General features: G+C 37.0%; 3 protein-coding genes across 6 annotated transcripts in view; all 3 read left to right on the top strand.

The window, feature by feature from the left end:
- Nucleotides 1–4,212, top strand: part of LOC107223220 (elongation of very long chain fatty acids protein AAEL008004) — a 55,800-nt gene extending 51,588 nt beyond the window's left edge. For all 4 annotated transcript variants that reach the window (XM_046738993.1, XM_046738991.1, XM_046738992.1 and 1 more), the window contains 3 exons: nucleotides 963–1,019; nucleotides 1,240–1,345; nucleotides 1,931–4,212. In XM_046738993.1, the coding sequence (XP_046594949.1) occupies nucleotides 963–1,019; nucleotides 1,240–1,345; nucleotides 1,931–2,457 (690 nt within the window). In that variant the 3' untranslated portion in view covers nucleotides 2,458–4,212. The remainder of the gene's footprint in view (nucleotides 1–962; nucleotides 1,020–1,239; nucleotides 1,346–1,930) is intronic.
- Nucleotides 4,213–12,341: 8,129 nt separating this feature from the next.
- On the top strand, nucleotides 12,342–14,404 carry LOC107226020 (ADP-ribosylation factor-like protein 8B-A). The gene is made up of 3 exons (XM_015666693.2): nucleotides 12,342–12,845; nucleotides 13,170–13,486; nucleotides 13,566–14,404. Exons 1-3 carry the CDS (start codon nucleotides 12,723–12,725, stop codon nucleotides 13,684–13,686), a joined length of 561 nt encoding a protein of 186 aa, XP_015522179.1. The 5' UTR covers nucleotides 12,342–12,722; the 3' UTR covers nucleotides 13,687–14,404.
- Nucleotides 14,405–14,702: 298 nt separating this feature from the next.
- Nucleotides 14,703–16,182, top strand: LOC107226021 (39S ribosomal protein L55, mitochondrial). Its single transcript, XM_015666694.2, has 2 exons — nucleotides 14,703–15,106; nucleotides 15,759–16,182. The coding sequence occupies exon 2, from the start codon at nucleotides 15,760–15,762 to the stop codon at nucleotides 16,102–16,104; it is 345 nt and encodes a 114-aa protein (XP_015522180.1). The 5' UTR covers nucleotides 14,703–15,106; nucleotide 15,759; the 3' UTR covers nucleotides 16,105–16,182.
- The last annotated feature ends 1,366 nt before the right edge of the window (nucleotides 16,183–17,548 follow it).

The following is a 17,548-nucleotide window of genomic DNA, read 5'->3' as shown; positions in this document are numbered from 1 at the left end:
CTGATTAATAACTGCGTATAAATTAGTCGCCACAACGGTTCTGTGAATTCTAATTTTTAATGATCACCAAATGTCAGCCCAATCAGAACGGTCGTTCTGATTCTGAATCGTCGATGTTTTTTCTTCTCCTATTTTTTGCTGTAAATTTTACTTTGAAACTACATCAGCATCTCCAGCGTATAACGATTCTATTCGAATATTCCCACCATAGTTGAGTAAAGTATATAAATGGCGCGAAAAATAAGCAAACAGCTATCATACGTTCCATATTCATACTTGACACGGATACGAAATGAAATATTTACAGATACTTGATTATTTTTAAGAATATATTCTTTTTTCTTCCTCTTCTTCTTTCCCATTCCAATTATTCTTATTGTTGTTGTTGTTGTTGTTGTTGTTATTATTATTATTATTATTATTATTCTCTTTGCCAAACGTTGACCGCGAAATTATTCGGTACTCGATTTCGAACCGCAGCGCAAAAAAAAAGACAACAAGCAAGACGAAAAATTAAGAACAAACATTCATGAGTCAATCGTTGTAACGATGTATAGAAAGCTACAGAAAAAGAAAAATTCTGTCGAAACCGTTACCGAAACATTTTGTTCGTATCGTCGTAAACAGAATCTGACAGTTATTATCCTAGACACTGACCCAAAATACACACACAACTCATTTACTATAATTACAGTAATTATAATTCATCATAGATTAGAATTCGAAAAAAACATATCTTTCTCTGATATTCTCATACTCTAAATTCAAGTGTGAAATTTCAACATGTTTAACTTTGAACTTCAGTTTTTAATTGATACATTTGTTGGATCGAGTTCTTTGAAAAAAAAAAAAAAAAAAAAAAACAATTTTCTCTTACACATCGTGTACATGTATCGCTGACACAGGAACTGGAATGAAATGAATATCAATTGACTAATCATTTCTTGTCACATCGCAAACAGATGGTCTACGCAAGCTGGTGGTACTACTTCTCCAAATTCACGGAATTCATGGATACGGTACGTAACAGCAACAATATCAACAAACACAGAGAAACGAAAAAAAAAAAAAAACAACAGAGCGAAAAATAATTATTGAAATGAAGCATTCCTCGGTTAAAACTTACCACATGTACAAGCAACGACGCTGTAGTTACCGATGATTAGTTCAGCCCTCGTGAAATAGGCTGCAATTTCATTACGTCCAACGATCTGACCGGTTACTCACTTTCGCTTTCAGATCTTCTTCGTTCTGAGGAAAAAGACCGACCACGTATCAACTCTCCACGTTATCCACCACGGATGCATGCCAATGTCCGTATGGTTCGGCGTTAAATTCACTCCAGGTAATTATAATGAAAGTATGAAAATTATGCGTAAAATAAAAGTACCGAATTTACGAAAACAGCTCCTTGCATTGTTTAAAGCATATGCGCTTTATACATACAGTAGCCTATCCGTAACTTCTCATCGTACACGTCTACTTGCGGGACTCTAAGAGCGAGACTTATTTACCACAAGAATCGGAAGTTTAAAGAGCGTCCCTAAACGGGTTTTTTTTTTTTTTGTTCGATTATTCCAATCATCGTCGATTACTGCTATTCGTTTTTCCAATTTCTCAATCAATCGATGGTTTCGATTAATCGTTTTCTCGATTAATTGATTAATCGAAGTTACCTCATAACAATTCTGCAGGTCTATCCGTACATGAATCGAAACCGTCGATTAATCGATAAAACGAAAGAACTGTTAATCTAAATGTTCGATTGATCGGTTGATTGGAGAAACGATTAATCGAAAAAACTATTAATCGAAATGGTCGATTAATCGATTAATCGCCGTAATAAACCCGTAACCCGTAACCATTGCTCTCGTGACATTCGACTTATCCTCGAAAGTGTGAATCTTAATGTTTTAATAAATGCCCTCAGGTGGCCACTCGACGTTCTTCGGTCTGTTGAACACGTTCGTGCACATAGTTATGTACACGTACTACCTGCTGGCCGCCCTGGGACCCCGAGTGCAGCCTTACCTCTGGTGGAAGAAATACCTGACCGCGTTCCAGATGCTGCAGTTTGTCGCCATAATGATCCACGCTTTCCAGCTCCTCTTTATCGACTGCAACTACCCGAGGGCCTTCGTATGGTGGATCGGAATGCACGCGGTAATGTTCTTCTTCCTCTTCAACGAATTCTACCAGCAGCAATACGCCCAGAAGAAGATAAGGGCCGACAAGAAGCGGGCCGAGGCGAACGCGGCTTCCGCTGCGGCGGCTAAATTGCAAAACGGCAACGCGAATATCCAGGCGAACGGCAAAAACGAATCGACGACGTTAACGTCGAACGGCAATGCAACGGCCGTCCGCAGAAGGGACGCGGCCGATTACTACGTCAAGGGCGAAAGTTTGACCGCCTCCGAATTAGGATTAAGGAAATCGTATAACGCCGTCGCCGAGTGACACCCGTCGCGAGACCGATGACATGTATTTATTATTATCATTATTATTATTATTATTATTATTATTATTATTGTTACTATTGTTATACACGTACACACGCGCGCACACACAAAAAGAATTTCGACGCGCATGGTTATCACATACATTATAGCATGATACGTAATACTATAGGTATGTTTAAGTATATCTCGCCCGGCAGCGTGTTCTCAAGATAAATCAGAATAACGATGAATGGAAGGAAAAGAAAACCGCAACCATGAATAATTCACCTTTAATAATTCTCAACGACAGGGAAAACGAGGAGAAGTAAATAATAATCATAATTTCGAATCATGTGATCGATCGTGAAAATATGATCGTACGTTACATTATGTGTATATACAAGTGCACGTACATACGTATATATGTATATATACAACCATGTATTTGTATACATGCAAGTATGCGATTGTACTCAAACGGACCTGTGATAGAGAGGAATTGATGAAAAACAAAAAGACAAAAAAAAAAAAAAAAACAAAAACAAAAAGAAAATTGATAAAAAAAAAAAAAAAAAAACAATCATGTTATACCTATAATAATATCAGTCTTCCTTGCCAATGAGGTGTTACTCCGAAATCGCGAACCGCTGATTCACAGTGGCAATAGTCCTTCCGTTGTATGAAAGAAAAACGTATCTTTTAACTTTTTATACAAATTTAATAACGAAATTCGATCGTTCAATGACAACGTGATTTCAATTTTTACGGGTCAAATCCGAAATAATTTATGTGTAAATAATTATCCCCTCGTACATGCATAAAACACTGAAACGATAGCTTACGGTCTTCCTTAATTTCACAATCGCTTATTGCAACTTTATACACACTGATAAAATTCGCATTATAATATTATGGACAAAGATGAGTTTTAATTCAGTTTTTAGACATTTAATATACATGTATGTGTTTTTTCTATTTTTTTTGTTTTTTTTGTGTCGAAGACGAATTCATTTCTATATATTAAATATGTCGTCGTCACTCTTTGTCATTCTGCGATTAAACCATGATGATCCCGAATAAAGGTAATAACGATTAGCAAAGTTCACAAAGCAAAAGATTCAAAATGGAAATAAAAAGAAATAAATCAACTACTGTACATAATATTACAGTATAGGAATACTATAATGCGTATAATATAGATTGAAACGTTTTTATAATCTTGTAACGCCATAATGCAGTAACGAGTACAACGGCAAATTGTTGCAAATGTAAATTCAACCTATTAGATATGTATAATATGTTATGTATAATAAAATGTTTAATGAAACGAATAAGAAGAAAAATAATGAAACGGAAGAACGTACGACGATTTTCTTTTGCCCTCTGTACTCGTTAGTTGATGAACTAACGAGGACAAAAGTTCGAAGATAAATTGAAAAAAAAAAAAGAAACAAACAAAGAACAGCTTTTCACCGTATACATATGACATACATATTTTATTATTACTTACGAATAATAATATATTTATATGCATATAATACATATATATATAATTATGGCGTAAAATGATGCTACACGAACCGCGTCTCGGGCGTTCTTTTTTTTCTATTCCGAAGTTGTACATCTACTACATTGTGTAGAATTAATTTATGTATGAGCACATGTGTATATTTACTTATTATTTACTATTATTATTAATGATTATTGTTATTGCTATTGTTAAAAAAAAAAAAGCGGCTATCTGTACATAACGGCAATTGTAAACATAATTAATGTAGAATTAGCGATGAAGATGGAAAAAAAAATTGAATACAGGCATAGATGGGAATTGTTGGAAAGGATCCTCTCGACCAACGGTATACTATATAATAAAAAAATTAGCCTGAAAGTCGAGTAACGTAAAAACGGCTGTGTGTATATGTATGTTGGTTTCGTCAACGGCCAAGTAGGATTACATTATATTATATTATATTGAGGATTGTTATACTATCGATAATTAGCTCGGTGTATATGAATTTCGATGTACGGATTCATTATTTGTATACTTATTAAATAACGATGCAAGATGAAAACAATTTTATACACGGTACACATCCGTCGATATCACAACGCCGATATGAAATTCGTCAATTCATATTACACGATGCGCGTATCGCATGAAATCATTAATTAATCAATAACATAAGCCAACTATAAAATCAATCTATGAATTCACGATAACGATGATAATGATGATGATGAGGAGGACTGTGAAAACGCACATGTATATCGGTCAATATTTTTTAGACAACTGTATATTGTGAACTGCGAGTCTGGCAACGAGTACCGAATTTCACTGTAGATAAATACTTAGTATATATAATACGCATACACACATGCAATTAATCTAATATATTATTATTATTATTATACATATAAATACATGCGTATGAAATGGAGAAAAAAAAAATTTTAAAATCAACCGGAGAGTAACGTGTGTGTCTGATCTTTTAAATCTGGGAGACTTGAGGTTGTTTTGTTTTTCAAGTATTCTATCGCGTTTAAAAGGTGACACACACGAAGAGACACACGCGCGCACGCATGCATGCATACATAAATACAACAAGCACAGCTCGTATTATGATATCGCTGTGACGGCCGAAAATTTAAACGAACAATATTTTATACGACAGTGAAAAATCCATCGGGCATAATGTAACATACACAAACTATTCAAGTATGGATAAGAAAGAGTAACAGGATTGTATGGGAAGAAAAAAAGAAGTATATATACATATAGTGAAGAGAAAACAAACGATTAGCGAAATTAGACAGTAATATGTATATTATTTAGGAATAAAAGATGGAAAAATACAATGAAAAAAAAATATATGTTAATGAAATAAAGTAAAAATATTATTATATAAATGTACGCATTTGAATTTTTCGAACCAATTTATACAAAATATGTGTAATATTATTCCCCCTTGTAATACATGTAACAATGTATTTCCCCTCTTCTCTTTTCAACTTCTTGAGACGGAACTTTTGTGAGTATTATACATATGCTTTTCCACATGGCATACCGGAAAAAATAATACGTACCTCCAAAGGAAGTATGTTTTCATGTTAATATACGTATATATATATGGACGGCAGAAAAACGACTGTTCTCCAAAGTTTTACAGCACGTGCGAATAAAATTAAACAAACTTTTTTATAAATGACGACCGCGAAAAAAAACCTTGAACAAACAATATAAGTGATAATACGTTCGTATACATGATGTATGTATGACTGATTTCTTTCATATCAGCAAACCCGCAGATATACGCGAGTTCGAAATGTACGAGGAAAAAAAAACATCTGTAATTAATATTCGGTTGAGCAAATATCGATTTTCAAATCGATTAAAAGCATTACTCGAGAACACGTACTCGTGAATAAATTATCAAAACTTATGCGACGTTTATTGTAAATCCGGGTTCAACACTCGGGCGTAAGTACACTTAATTACCGATTCGAAGAGTTAATTTTTTACGCTTCGCCATATCTTCCATTATGGGAAAAAACGCCAATCCATAAGAGACTTGACGCTTGAATTTGAAAAACTACATTATAGAAATATGCAACTCATCGTGATATTTTAAAAAAATGCTTCACCGCCGGGACTGAAACGGTTACTTGACCTGGCTTTTTTCATTATTTGCATCCGTAATGATTTGTACAAAATAATCTGCAATATCTGCTACTTCGTCTTGGAACTTCCTGTCACGGTTGATTTACTGATTTTATATATAATAATTGTTGGTAACATACCGAATGTTTATAATTTATGCGAGTAGATTTTCACATCACACCCAAAATGTAATAACAGATTTTAATGTGAAATGAATTAAAAATCATGAAAAATATATTAATTATAACTATTTTCGATTGTATACCAACGTATACGTATATTTCGCTGGTTTCAATAAATAAATACATATATAAATATTTAATGTATGATTACGTATGATTGAAACTGACTTTTGAGATCAAGAATTAAAAACTAGCTCCTGACTTCTGACGGATGGCCGGTCTTTTTTATATGCGATATACATAAATACCTGACATTGATACATTAATCGTTAATTAATTTTCGTTTCGACCCAACGGTTCCCGTATGTATATTTGTCAAGTCACGTTCCCAAGCGCGCTACTATTTTACACGCATACGTGTTGACCACAGAAATTATACCGCAGCCATTGTGATCTGTAAATGTGGAAAGCAGTACAACTGAATACGGGTGCAATTATCGAACGTATTGGAATTTCCTTTTCGGTTCGACAGATATATTATTGACGAGGGAGTGATCAAGTAGGAGGTTCGTTGAGTTGGAAACAACGTGAGTGACCCTCGAAATCGAAGGAAAATTTTTCTGACCACGTTACAGCTATTCGTCTCGAATCGTCTGTACTTAATTGACAGCGGAATAATTCCATGAGAGTTCTGCAAATCAATTATTCTAACGTCAAAAAATGAATAATTATGCGGAATAATAATTTTCAGAAGCGTAGGTATGTGAATTTGCGCAAATTTACGGTACTTGATGCGGAGAATATTCCAGGATCGGGGATTGAAACTTGGACTCTCGAAAGAGTATTTACAGAATGTAGTATAGTTTCATGCGTACAACGGTTACCCCTAGGCAAATTTTCGTGACATGTAATAAGCGGTTAAGTGGGCCTGGGGGCCATAAGAAGTTGGTTAGTGATCTAAGGCACGCAATACCTTATTAGGGTAACGGCCTTTAACGATCCTTACTCAACGTTTATCGAAAATATTTGGGGACCACAAAACCTCCGTCGTAGAATGAATTTTCGAAGGCGTCTTACCAATCATCAGGATCTTGCAAACTCATAACACCAAATTAGGACAACGTCGTGCAACAGTTGAAAAAAAAACGATGAAACTTTTCCACTTACGGTCGTAGCTTTTGACGCGGTGATCGCAGCGACTTGAGATTGTGCCTCAGCATAGGATGCGTTTTATTTGCTACCTTTCGAAAACGAAAAAAAACTAAAAGGCATTTTTTTTTCATAGGGAGGGATAGAAAGAAGCTTCTTAAATCTTCGAGTGTATTTTAAAACACATTTGAAAGGTAAGAGCAAAAATTTTTGTCATCCAACTGTCGCAGAACGGCAGCGTTACTAGCTGACCCGTTAACTGAAGAATATATCTTAAGTCAACGGCTGGCCATCGAAGGGCTTAGCCGCTTAAGACTGCGATCGGCAGCAATGTTAAACTGCGTATTTCTTGACTGAAATGTAAAAACTAAAATCATTATACATCATATCATATCATCAAGCATCATCATACATCATACATCATACATCATATCATACATCGTACACAGTATTAAAGTTCAAAACCCAAGTTCGGATGTTCGGAAAGTGACGTCACCAAAAATTTTATTTTTCTTGACGTCATCAATCTATAGTAATCGTCGAGGACGAAAATCAGTTAGCCGAATTCCTTAGTCCGGAAACAACCGCGCAGTAGAGTGGACGTATGAGAATCGCGCTCCGCAGATTTCCAGTACCGGGTTCTCTACCTCCTGGATCCTGCGCTTCGGGTGCGCTTCCTGGTGCAACTCGACTTCAGGAACAAGCGCTCCGTAGTTTCTGCGCTCAAGGTCCAATACCTGATGAAAGTCGACTTCCGGGACAAGTGCACCGTGGTTTCTGCGCTCCAGGTCCGCTACCTGGTGAAACTCGACTTCAGGGACAAGCGCTCCGTAGTTTCTGCGCTCAAGGTCCGCTACCTGGTGAAACTCGACTTCAGGGACGAGCGCTCCGTGGTTCCTGCGCTCCAGGTACGCTACCTGGTGAAACTCAACTTCCAGGACAAACGCTTCGTAGTTTTTGCGCTCCTGGTCCGCTACCTGGTGAAATTCAACTTCAACGACAAGCACTCTATAATTTGTATACTTCAGGTCTACTACCTGGTGAACCTTGACTTCCAGGACAAGCGCTCCGTGGTCCCTGCGGTCTAGGTACGCTACCTGGTGGAACTCAACTTCCACGCCAAGCGCTCCGTAGTTTCTGCGCTCCAGGTCCGCTACCTGGTGAATCTCGACTCTCGGAGGACGAGGAAGACGAGGAGAACAAGGTGGACGAGGAGGACAAGGATTTGTGCACGGTGAGTATAACATTCTCATAATTTTTAGTGGCAATTGAAATTATATTTTATCTAAAATTTTTAAACTTGTCATGTTTACAATAAATTATTTCAATTCATTTTTCGCAAGCCCAAATTCAGTAGCTATCAATGCGCTAATAAAATTTCTATAATTTTTTATAATTTTCTGATAACCTTCTTGGTAAAATGTGTCAATAAAAAAATTATATTAATCCTTACACAATATTTTTGATGTGTTTTGATACTGTAAATATTTATCAGTATTCGAGATATAACCCGAGGTCGTTAGCGGTGGTCGTTGGAGGTGATTGGTGGTGGTTGGCGGTGGTTACGGGTGGTTGCGGGTGATCGAGGTGGACGAGGAGGAGGACGAGGAGGAGGAGGAGGAGAAGAAAGACGAGGAGAACAAGGTGGACGAGGAGGACGAGGATTTGTGCATGGTGAGTATGACATTCTTATAATATTTAATGGCAATTGTAATTATATTTAATCTAAATTTTTTTAACCTTGTCATGCTTACAATTAATTATTTCGATTCATTTTTCAACGAAAAAAATATATCAATCGTCGCACAAAATTTAAAAATTATTTTTAGTATTAGAACAGATCAAACATTTTGTGCGACGATTGATATATTTTTTTCGTTGAAAAATGAATCGAAATAATTAATTGTAAGCATGACAAGGTTAAAAAAATTTAGATTAAATATAATTACAATTGCCATTAAATATTATAAGAATGTCATACTCACCATGCACAAATCCTCGTCCTCCTCGTCCACCTTGTTCTCCTCGTCTTTCTTCTCCTCCTCCTCCTCCTCGTCCTCCTCCTCGTCCACCTCGATCACCCGCAACCACCCGTAACCACCGCCAACCACCACCAATCACCTCCAACGACCACCGCTAACGACCTCGGGTTATATCTCGAATACTGATAAATATTTACAGTATCAAAACACATCAAAAATATTGTGTAAGGATTAATATAATTTTTTTATTGACACATTTTACCAAGAAGGTTATCGGAAAATTATAAAAAATTATAGAAATTTTATTAGCGCATTGATAGCTACTGAATTTGGGCTTGCGAAAAATGAATTGAAATAATTTATTGTAAACATGACAAGTTTAAAAATTTTAGATAAAATATAATTTCAATTGCCATTAAAAGTTATGAGAATGTTATACTCACCGTGCACAAATCCTTGTCCTCCTCGTCCACCTTGTTCTCCTCATCTTCCTCGTCCTCCGAGAGTCGAGATTCACCAGGTAGCGGACCTGGAGTAAAGAAACTACGGAGCACTTGTCCCTGAAGTCGAGTTTCACCAGGTATTCGACCTTGAGCGCAGAAACTACGGAGCGCTTGTCGTGGAAGTCAAAGTTCACCAGGTAGTAGACCTGAAGCATACAAATTATAGAGCGCTTATCGTTGAAGTTGAGTTTCACCAGGTAGCGGACCAGGAGCGCAGAAACTACGAAGCAATTGTCCCTGAAGACGAGTTGCACCAGGAAGCGAACCCGGAGAGCAGGATCCAGGAGGTAGAGAACCCGGTACTCGAAATCTGCGGAGCACGATTCTCATCCGTCCGCTCTACTGCGCGGTTGTTTCCGGACTGAGGAATTCGGCTAACTGATTTTCGTCGTCTACGATTGCTATAGATCGATGACGTCAAGAGAAAAAAAATTTTTGGTGACGTCACTTTCTGAACATCGGAACATCCGAACATCCAAACTTTGGTTTCGAACTTTAATACTATGTACGATGTATGATATGATGTATAATGTATGATGTATGATGGTGCATGATGATATGATATGATGTATAGTGATTTTAGTTTTTACATTTTAGACAAGAAATACGCACTTTATCTTTCCTGCCGATTCCAGACTCAAGCGGCTAGGCCCTTCGATGGTCAGCCGTTGACTAAAGATCTATTCTTCAGTTAACGGGTCAGCTAATAACGCTGCCGTTCTGCGACAGTTGGATGACGTACATTTTTGCTCGTACCTTTCAAATGTGTGTTAAAATACACTCGAAGTTTAAGAAACTTCGTTCTATCTCTCCCTATGGAAAAAAAAAAAATCGCCGACTATCACCTTTTTAAGTCTTTAAATCAGGACACTGCGTTAAATATTGTCAGATATACGGAGCATCCATTTCATCTGGATCAAAATTAGCGGATCCGTGATGTATTGCAGTTACTTTAATTTTTTTCCATACGAACACTTTTCGAAAAACAATTCTGCTTCTCTCCCCAAAGTAGATACTTCACTTGCGACTCGCTATAACAGCGTTTCGATTCTATGCCTACGAAAATTCAAGATCGAGAGAGTAAATGAAAAGTTGTTGGAATAATTATGAATATTAATGTTATGGAATACATTGAGCGCATGTCGAATAGAATCCCATTTCTAAATGATTAATTCTTCCATTTACATATTATAGCCGTATCATTGTAGATAATTTAGTTTGTCTCCTGGAAAATTAGAAAATTTATAGTATGCATCACGTATTGATCGTAAATGGATCATATATATTCTGATCTATTATTATTTATGATCTATGTATACATTCTTCTCTCAGGTTCCCATACTTTAATTAAATCACTGATTGCTACGAATTTTGGAAGAAATTTATTCTCATTATTAATTTCTTGTATCGCCGACAAGTCAGCAAGGACACTCAGGCTAAATACTGGCTTGGGCTTACCATTGCGAAGACTGTGTTACTCGGAAGGTAAATACAGCCAGCATCGTGTCAAAATCGGTAACTCTCTGATGTTCTGCAGTAAGTTCTCAACCCTACTGTTGGAACATCTCAAGGAGCACAAGCGCACGACGATTTTCGGTTGTCACACCAAAGCCATTAGGGCAACTGTCTTTATATTCTTCAGTAAACGTCTTCGACTTCAATGAACTCAGGTTTTCGAGTAGGAGATTCCATTGTAACATACGTCTTCGGCATACACCTATGCAATTCATTTTTATTAACGAAAAGTTTTGTGGCGCCATCTCTCAACCTGGTATTGAAACACCGAAGTGAATCATTGATTATCGAACAAGTAGAGATAAGTTTTACTGCAAGTTAAGAAGTAACTCACTAGTTGACACAGTGAAATCAATAATCCGTATTGAAATAAAACTGTCATGCTAAAACTGAAAATCTTATGCTAAGCAAAATTACATTTAAAATCATAGTACCACGTGTACGGAGATTTAGATCTTAGAGCATATAAGACTTAGATAAACTCGTTCGATATCCCTAGGAATTTCACGTCCCACGGTGTTGGATGAGCACCGTTTGTATTGCCCGTCGCCCGCCGCAGACTCTTTTTTGTTTTCTGCACGGCCCCTTATGTGCGCCCGTTAATGCAAACGGTGCTCATCCAACACCGTAGGTCGTAAAATTCCTAGGAATATCGAACGTGTCAGAATCTATCTAAAGCTCTGTACTAGAGGACGTAAAATACACCGTGTACACATATCTACTGAGCCGGAATATTGCCTGGTGTATGTTGGGTGCTTTCCATTTACTGACTCAAATCGACTTGTGTCGCTATTTCTGGTGTAACCGGCCAATCTGGGCAAAGGAATACACCAGAAATAGCGACACAAGCCGACTTGAGTCAGCTTGAGTCAGTACATGGAAAGCACCCGTTCTAGCTAGGTTCTAGGCATAGTTGCATGCGCGCATGGTAACAAAACGTGGGCGGTAGGCGAGAAAGTAAACTGAGAACCGCTGATAAAATCTTCTGCTTCGTGTCAAATTCATCTCACGTTATACAGTGGTTCATATATACACCACGCGAGATATTACGCGTAGATACATACGTCGAACAGTCTTCTACTAGATAAATTAAAACCGCCCAAGACACCCCGTTCAGTGCCGTCAATTTCGTTAGGACAAAGGGGCTCCGATAAGCTGTTTACCACAAAATATATACGCTCAACGATCCAAACAGATTAGTCACATCGCTGCTTTTCACTTTCGCGTATGACTAGAGCGGTACACACCTCCTGTTAACCGAGCAGCGCATCGGCAGTGCACAAAGTCAGACCGGAGGTTGACGTTTCTTGGGCTGAAAATACTGGAAACACGATCGGTGATCTGTTTATTCCAAAATGTTGGCGTTAATAAACCGCATACTGGACTGGTTCAAGTCGCTGTTTTGGAAGGAGGAAATGGAACTCACCCTTGTTGGACTTCAGTACAGTGGAAAAACCACATTTGTCAACGTGATTGCGGTATGCTCCCCAATTTATAGCTAAACTTCCATAATTTCATTCATATTTTTATCATTCGGTCCCTCCCCATTCCAAGCCATCAACTGTCCAAGCAATTATGAATTTTGACTCCCAGTTATTCGTCCAGGTCAAAGTTGCTTTGTTCCTTATCTTCAAAACCGCGACTTGCTGTTAGCAAACTCAATCGAAACTACCAGTGACTTGATCTTTTTTATTCCTTCGTTCTTCTCTGCTTCATTGACAAAATTTTGACACATTAACTACCCACCGCTTACTTTTTACGCATGTGAGTATAGAACACATTACAATAGTTGATATTTACAGTCTGGGCAGTTCAGTGAGGACATGATACCAACTGTTGGTTTTAACATGCGGAAAATAACAAAGGGCAACGTGACTATTAAAGTTTGGGACATCGGCGGTCAACCGAGGTTTAGGTCGATGTGGGAACGTTACTGCAGAGGAGTGAACGCCATTGTTTATATGGTCGACGCATCTGATCCAGAAAAAATCGAAGCCAGCCGCAACGAGCTTCACAATTTACTCGACAAACCTCAGCTAACTGGTATACCCGTGCTGGTATTGGGTAACAAGAGAGATCTGCCACATGCTCTTGATGAAAATGGACTAATCGAAAGAATGTGAGTTGATGTGATATGAAATCCAATTTGTTCCTGTATTGTTTCATCACTCATCAATTTGATTGATCTCTTTTTATAGGAACCTATCTGTGATCCAGGATCGAGAGATCTGCTGCTACAGTATCTCTTGCAAAGAAAAGGACAATATCGATATTACGCTACAGTGGTTAATAGCGCATTCTAAAAGTGGAGTGCGCTAATATGTAACCAATTATTTTGTCATGGTAGGATGAAGCAGGAAGAAGGAAGTAAAATAAGAATCGAAAAACTAAGAATCATGAGAATAAAAATAAGACGATAATCTCTTGACAAGGCAAAAAAATGATTTGGGATCAACAGAAAGAAAGGAATGTTGTCAGCTTATGTTTTTACTCGAGTCATTATAATAGCAAATTCCTTAACTGTAAGCTTTAGCTTTCTAAGTTCGAACCCTTTGAACAATGAAAGTTCGAAGATATTGCTTGCGCGAATCGGAATGCTCATATAATATGAATTATGAATTGTAATTATATTAAACAATAATTAGGCGAATGGATATATATATATACATACATACATATATAGTATGTATATATATGTATACATAGAATAAAAACGATAAATTTTTATATTTTTGTTCTTAGGTAATCGATATTATATACACGTGTATTTAAAATTCATTTTTATTTTTCTTCTATTCATTTTCTTTTAATCTTCAAAACACATATTCTGAAATTTAAGTGTGTCTTGTTGCTAGCTCAGCTACTATGTGTACAAATGTTGTACATTTGCAATAGCTGGCCCGAACGATCCTTGAATCGCATGCATACAATTCTATTATTATGAACTGAAAATGAAAAGAAAAAAAAAATAATAATTATCGCTGCTAGGGTAAATAATTAAAAACTGATTACTATATCTGTATACAACATGCGTGCATACGTAATGTATAACTTAAAAACTTAACAGCGCGTATAAATTGATTTAGAATTACATACTAGTACAATATTACATCAATTTAAATATCATTCGTAAAAATATCGTATGACCGTTGTGTTATGTATATATAGAGGAATAAAACAATATACACCATTTTTCAATGGATGATATAAAATTATTTCATGTACGAAAATAGAATAACTAAAGTTGAAATAATCATACGAATTCGTCAAAGGATTGTTGAATAATTCATTGCTACGTATTACATACTTAATTATATTTCGTGTACTGTATCGACTGCTCGTAAATTCGTAGTAGATTTTTGTCAGATCTCGATGACGAGACGTTGTGAATTCGCAACGATTACATTTCAATCGCTATATGGGTGTTCTATAAAATACTAGTCGTCGTTAAATATATTCTGACAATGAATATAGGCATCACATTTTCAATGCGGTAGCGCAACGCGGTAAATTCTACTTTGGAAGCACGGTGTGAGATATTTTATCTTACAGGATGTTTGCAGGTCGCTACGTATTTCGTATGTACCAAGACTGTCACAGTTGGCGATTTCCTCGACTCCGATTGGTGGCGCTATCTAACACGAAAGTTGAAACTTGATCACGACGAAAAGTATTCTGTGGCTATGGTGAACTGAATGTTCGAGCTTCGCAATCGTGTTTGATATAAAGCAAGATACAAGTAAGCAGGGATTACGTATTTTGAATTAATTATAGTATTTCACATAAGTTATCTAGATATTTCATTCTATTACAATCAGCTGTAACTCAAACCTTGCCATAATATTACTTATATGCGATGGACATAACCTTAAATTTTTGTTATAACGTAACGTTTTAATGATGTATAATAAACATGCTAGTTTTCGATTCAATTTCTGTAAAATTGGTAAATTGACCAATTCCACTTCTCCTGTCTCAATTATTTCAAATTCACGTTACCGTGAAACAAAGGTCTGTGTAAATTACGCTCGTTATTTCTATGCACGTGCATGTTTATTGACCGATTATTAGACACAAAAAATTTTAAATCTAACAATTTTGAACTTATAACATTCTCTTGTATCGTTGCACCTTCGAACAACCAATTATAATGATGTACAAGAGTAAGTAGAAAAAAAAGATCAACATCTCATCTCTTCGTTATCTGGTTTGTTATAAAAGTAAATTATATTCTCACAAAATGATCGTTTCGCAGAATATATAGAGAGACAAATAGATAGATAGTGTCTTAATAGATTGAGAGAGAGAGAGAGAGAGAGAGAAAAGATAATTCGAATTCCCATGTACTGGCACTTTGAGAGCTATGAAAAATTAACTCCCATGCGTTTCAGAATGAGCGGTAAAATGCCGGGAGTCCTCCGAGTCACGTGGCATCCTCTGCAGACGATTTTACGGGGGCTCAACTGCCGTACAGCATCAGTAACAAAAATGCACAGGAAGACGTACGAGAGAATGTATCCAACCATAGTCGTTCTGCCCGATGGAAGTAGTATAAACATAAAATATCATGAGCCTAGACATATAATAAAACTGCCTCTAAATTTAGCTACTTTAACAGAAGCCGAACGAAAGTTAAGGCTCTTGGCGCGTAAACCAAAAACTGTAATCAAAATGGAAGAAGATATCGATGATGACGGTTTTGACGCAAAAAGGTATCTCAAATTCGTTAAAAAATAAACCTATTTGGGATCCGTTGTGATTTAGATTCTGATGTAAATTATTCTGTATATTTAACAATAAAACTCAAAATCAAAATGTCCGAATACTTCATCATCATAAAAGGAAGCGATTCATTTGAAGACCGCAAAAACCGAGGCATATACACAACGTGAAAAGAAGACAACTAAAACTTACCAGCTGCACGTATTTCGTTGATTCTTTCAACTGCAAAGAGAAAAAAAAAACATTTACCATGCTTACATATCACAATTTTTCGACGCACTGCTTTCACGGTAGTCGGCAGTTTTAATATGTGCGGCTCGAGTGTTCGAAAGTAAACAATACGCTGTATGACATGAACCAAACAAGGACGTTAGCAACATTACGTCCAAAGTCCAAAGATGATATCGCTTCGATGAGGGAAGCGAATAAAAAATGACTCTATGATACGACCTTGAACTTGCGTTGATGAAAGAAAGTAGCCGCTGGCAATTGTGAGATCAGACGGTTATGAAGATCTCACGTGGTTTCGGGAATTACATATACACACAAGCCCGTATGAATGGACCACTTTCAAATCACACGTTGATTTCTCTTCGGTTTCTCGATCCCCCTACGCACGCTAAAACACGCATCTGTGCACAAACGTCGCACGATTCTCAATGCGTCATCTCAAAATCCTGGTCTCTCGTCTTAACACGTCAATGTACCCATACAGTGTCCTGTAATTTCAAGGAAGCGAACATGTTCTCAATCCGACAATTGACGCGGAAATAATTGGAAAGTTTGACGACCGAGCCATCGACAAATATTGAAATTAAAAAACAGAGAATTCCATCGCGATTTATGCGATATGCCCAGTACTGAGCGAAGGATATATCCTGCTTTCATTTCTGCAAAATGGAACCTACAGTAAATACGAATTATAAACGGACGATCACGAATCAACTGAGAAATACTTATAATTTCATGATGCAGAATGTCGAAGATACGTACGTAGGTATACATATAGTATTGTAACAATTCGGTGACCAGGACAATAACTTTCTCCGATGCTCACGCACCACCCATTCAGCCATACAGCTTATAGAATGATTTTCGTTCCGATGCTAACCATGGCTGTAACTCCAGAGCATAGACACTAAACGAATTCCCAACATTATTAACACGCCTCGGCAATATTATACATATACCTGTTCACCACGCATCCACATACATGCAGGCCAACATGCGTTTGAAAGTTGACAGTCGCATGTTGCTGTTAGGCATGTGCTGTATACACTTGTACCTCTTCTACCTGCATAGAAGATGCCGCAGCGAAAGTGAAGGCATAGCCAATCGAACGTTGTTATATCTCGTCGCCCTTGAAGTACTCGGTTCAAGGTATATGTACGCGGTTTCGAGCACAAAAATCGGCTCAGAATTACATGGAATCCAGCATATTGGAAAAAAACCAAGAACA

This window comes from Neodiprion lecontei, chromosome 4 (assembly GCF_021901455.1).
Source record: "Neodiprion lecontei isolate iyNeoLeco1 chromosome 4, iyNeoLeco1.1, whole genome shotgun sequence".
Taxonomy (NCBI): Eukaryota; Metazoa; Arthropoda; class Insecta; order Hymenoptera; family Diprionidae; genus Neodiprion; species Neodiprion lecontei.
The sequence above is the reverse complement of the archived record's forward strand: the minus strand, read 5'-3'. Positions and strand labels throughout refer to the sequence as shown.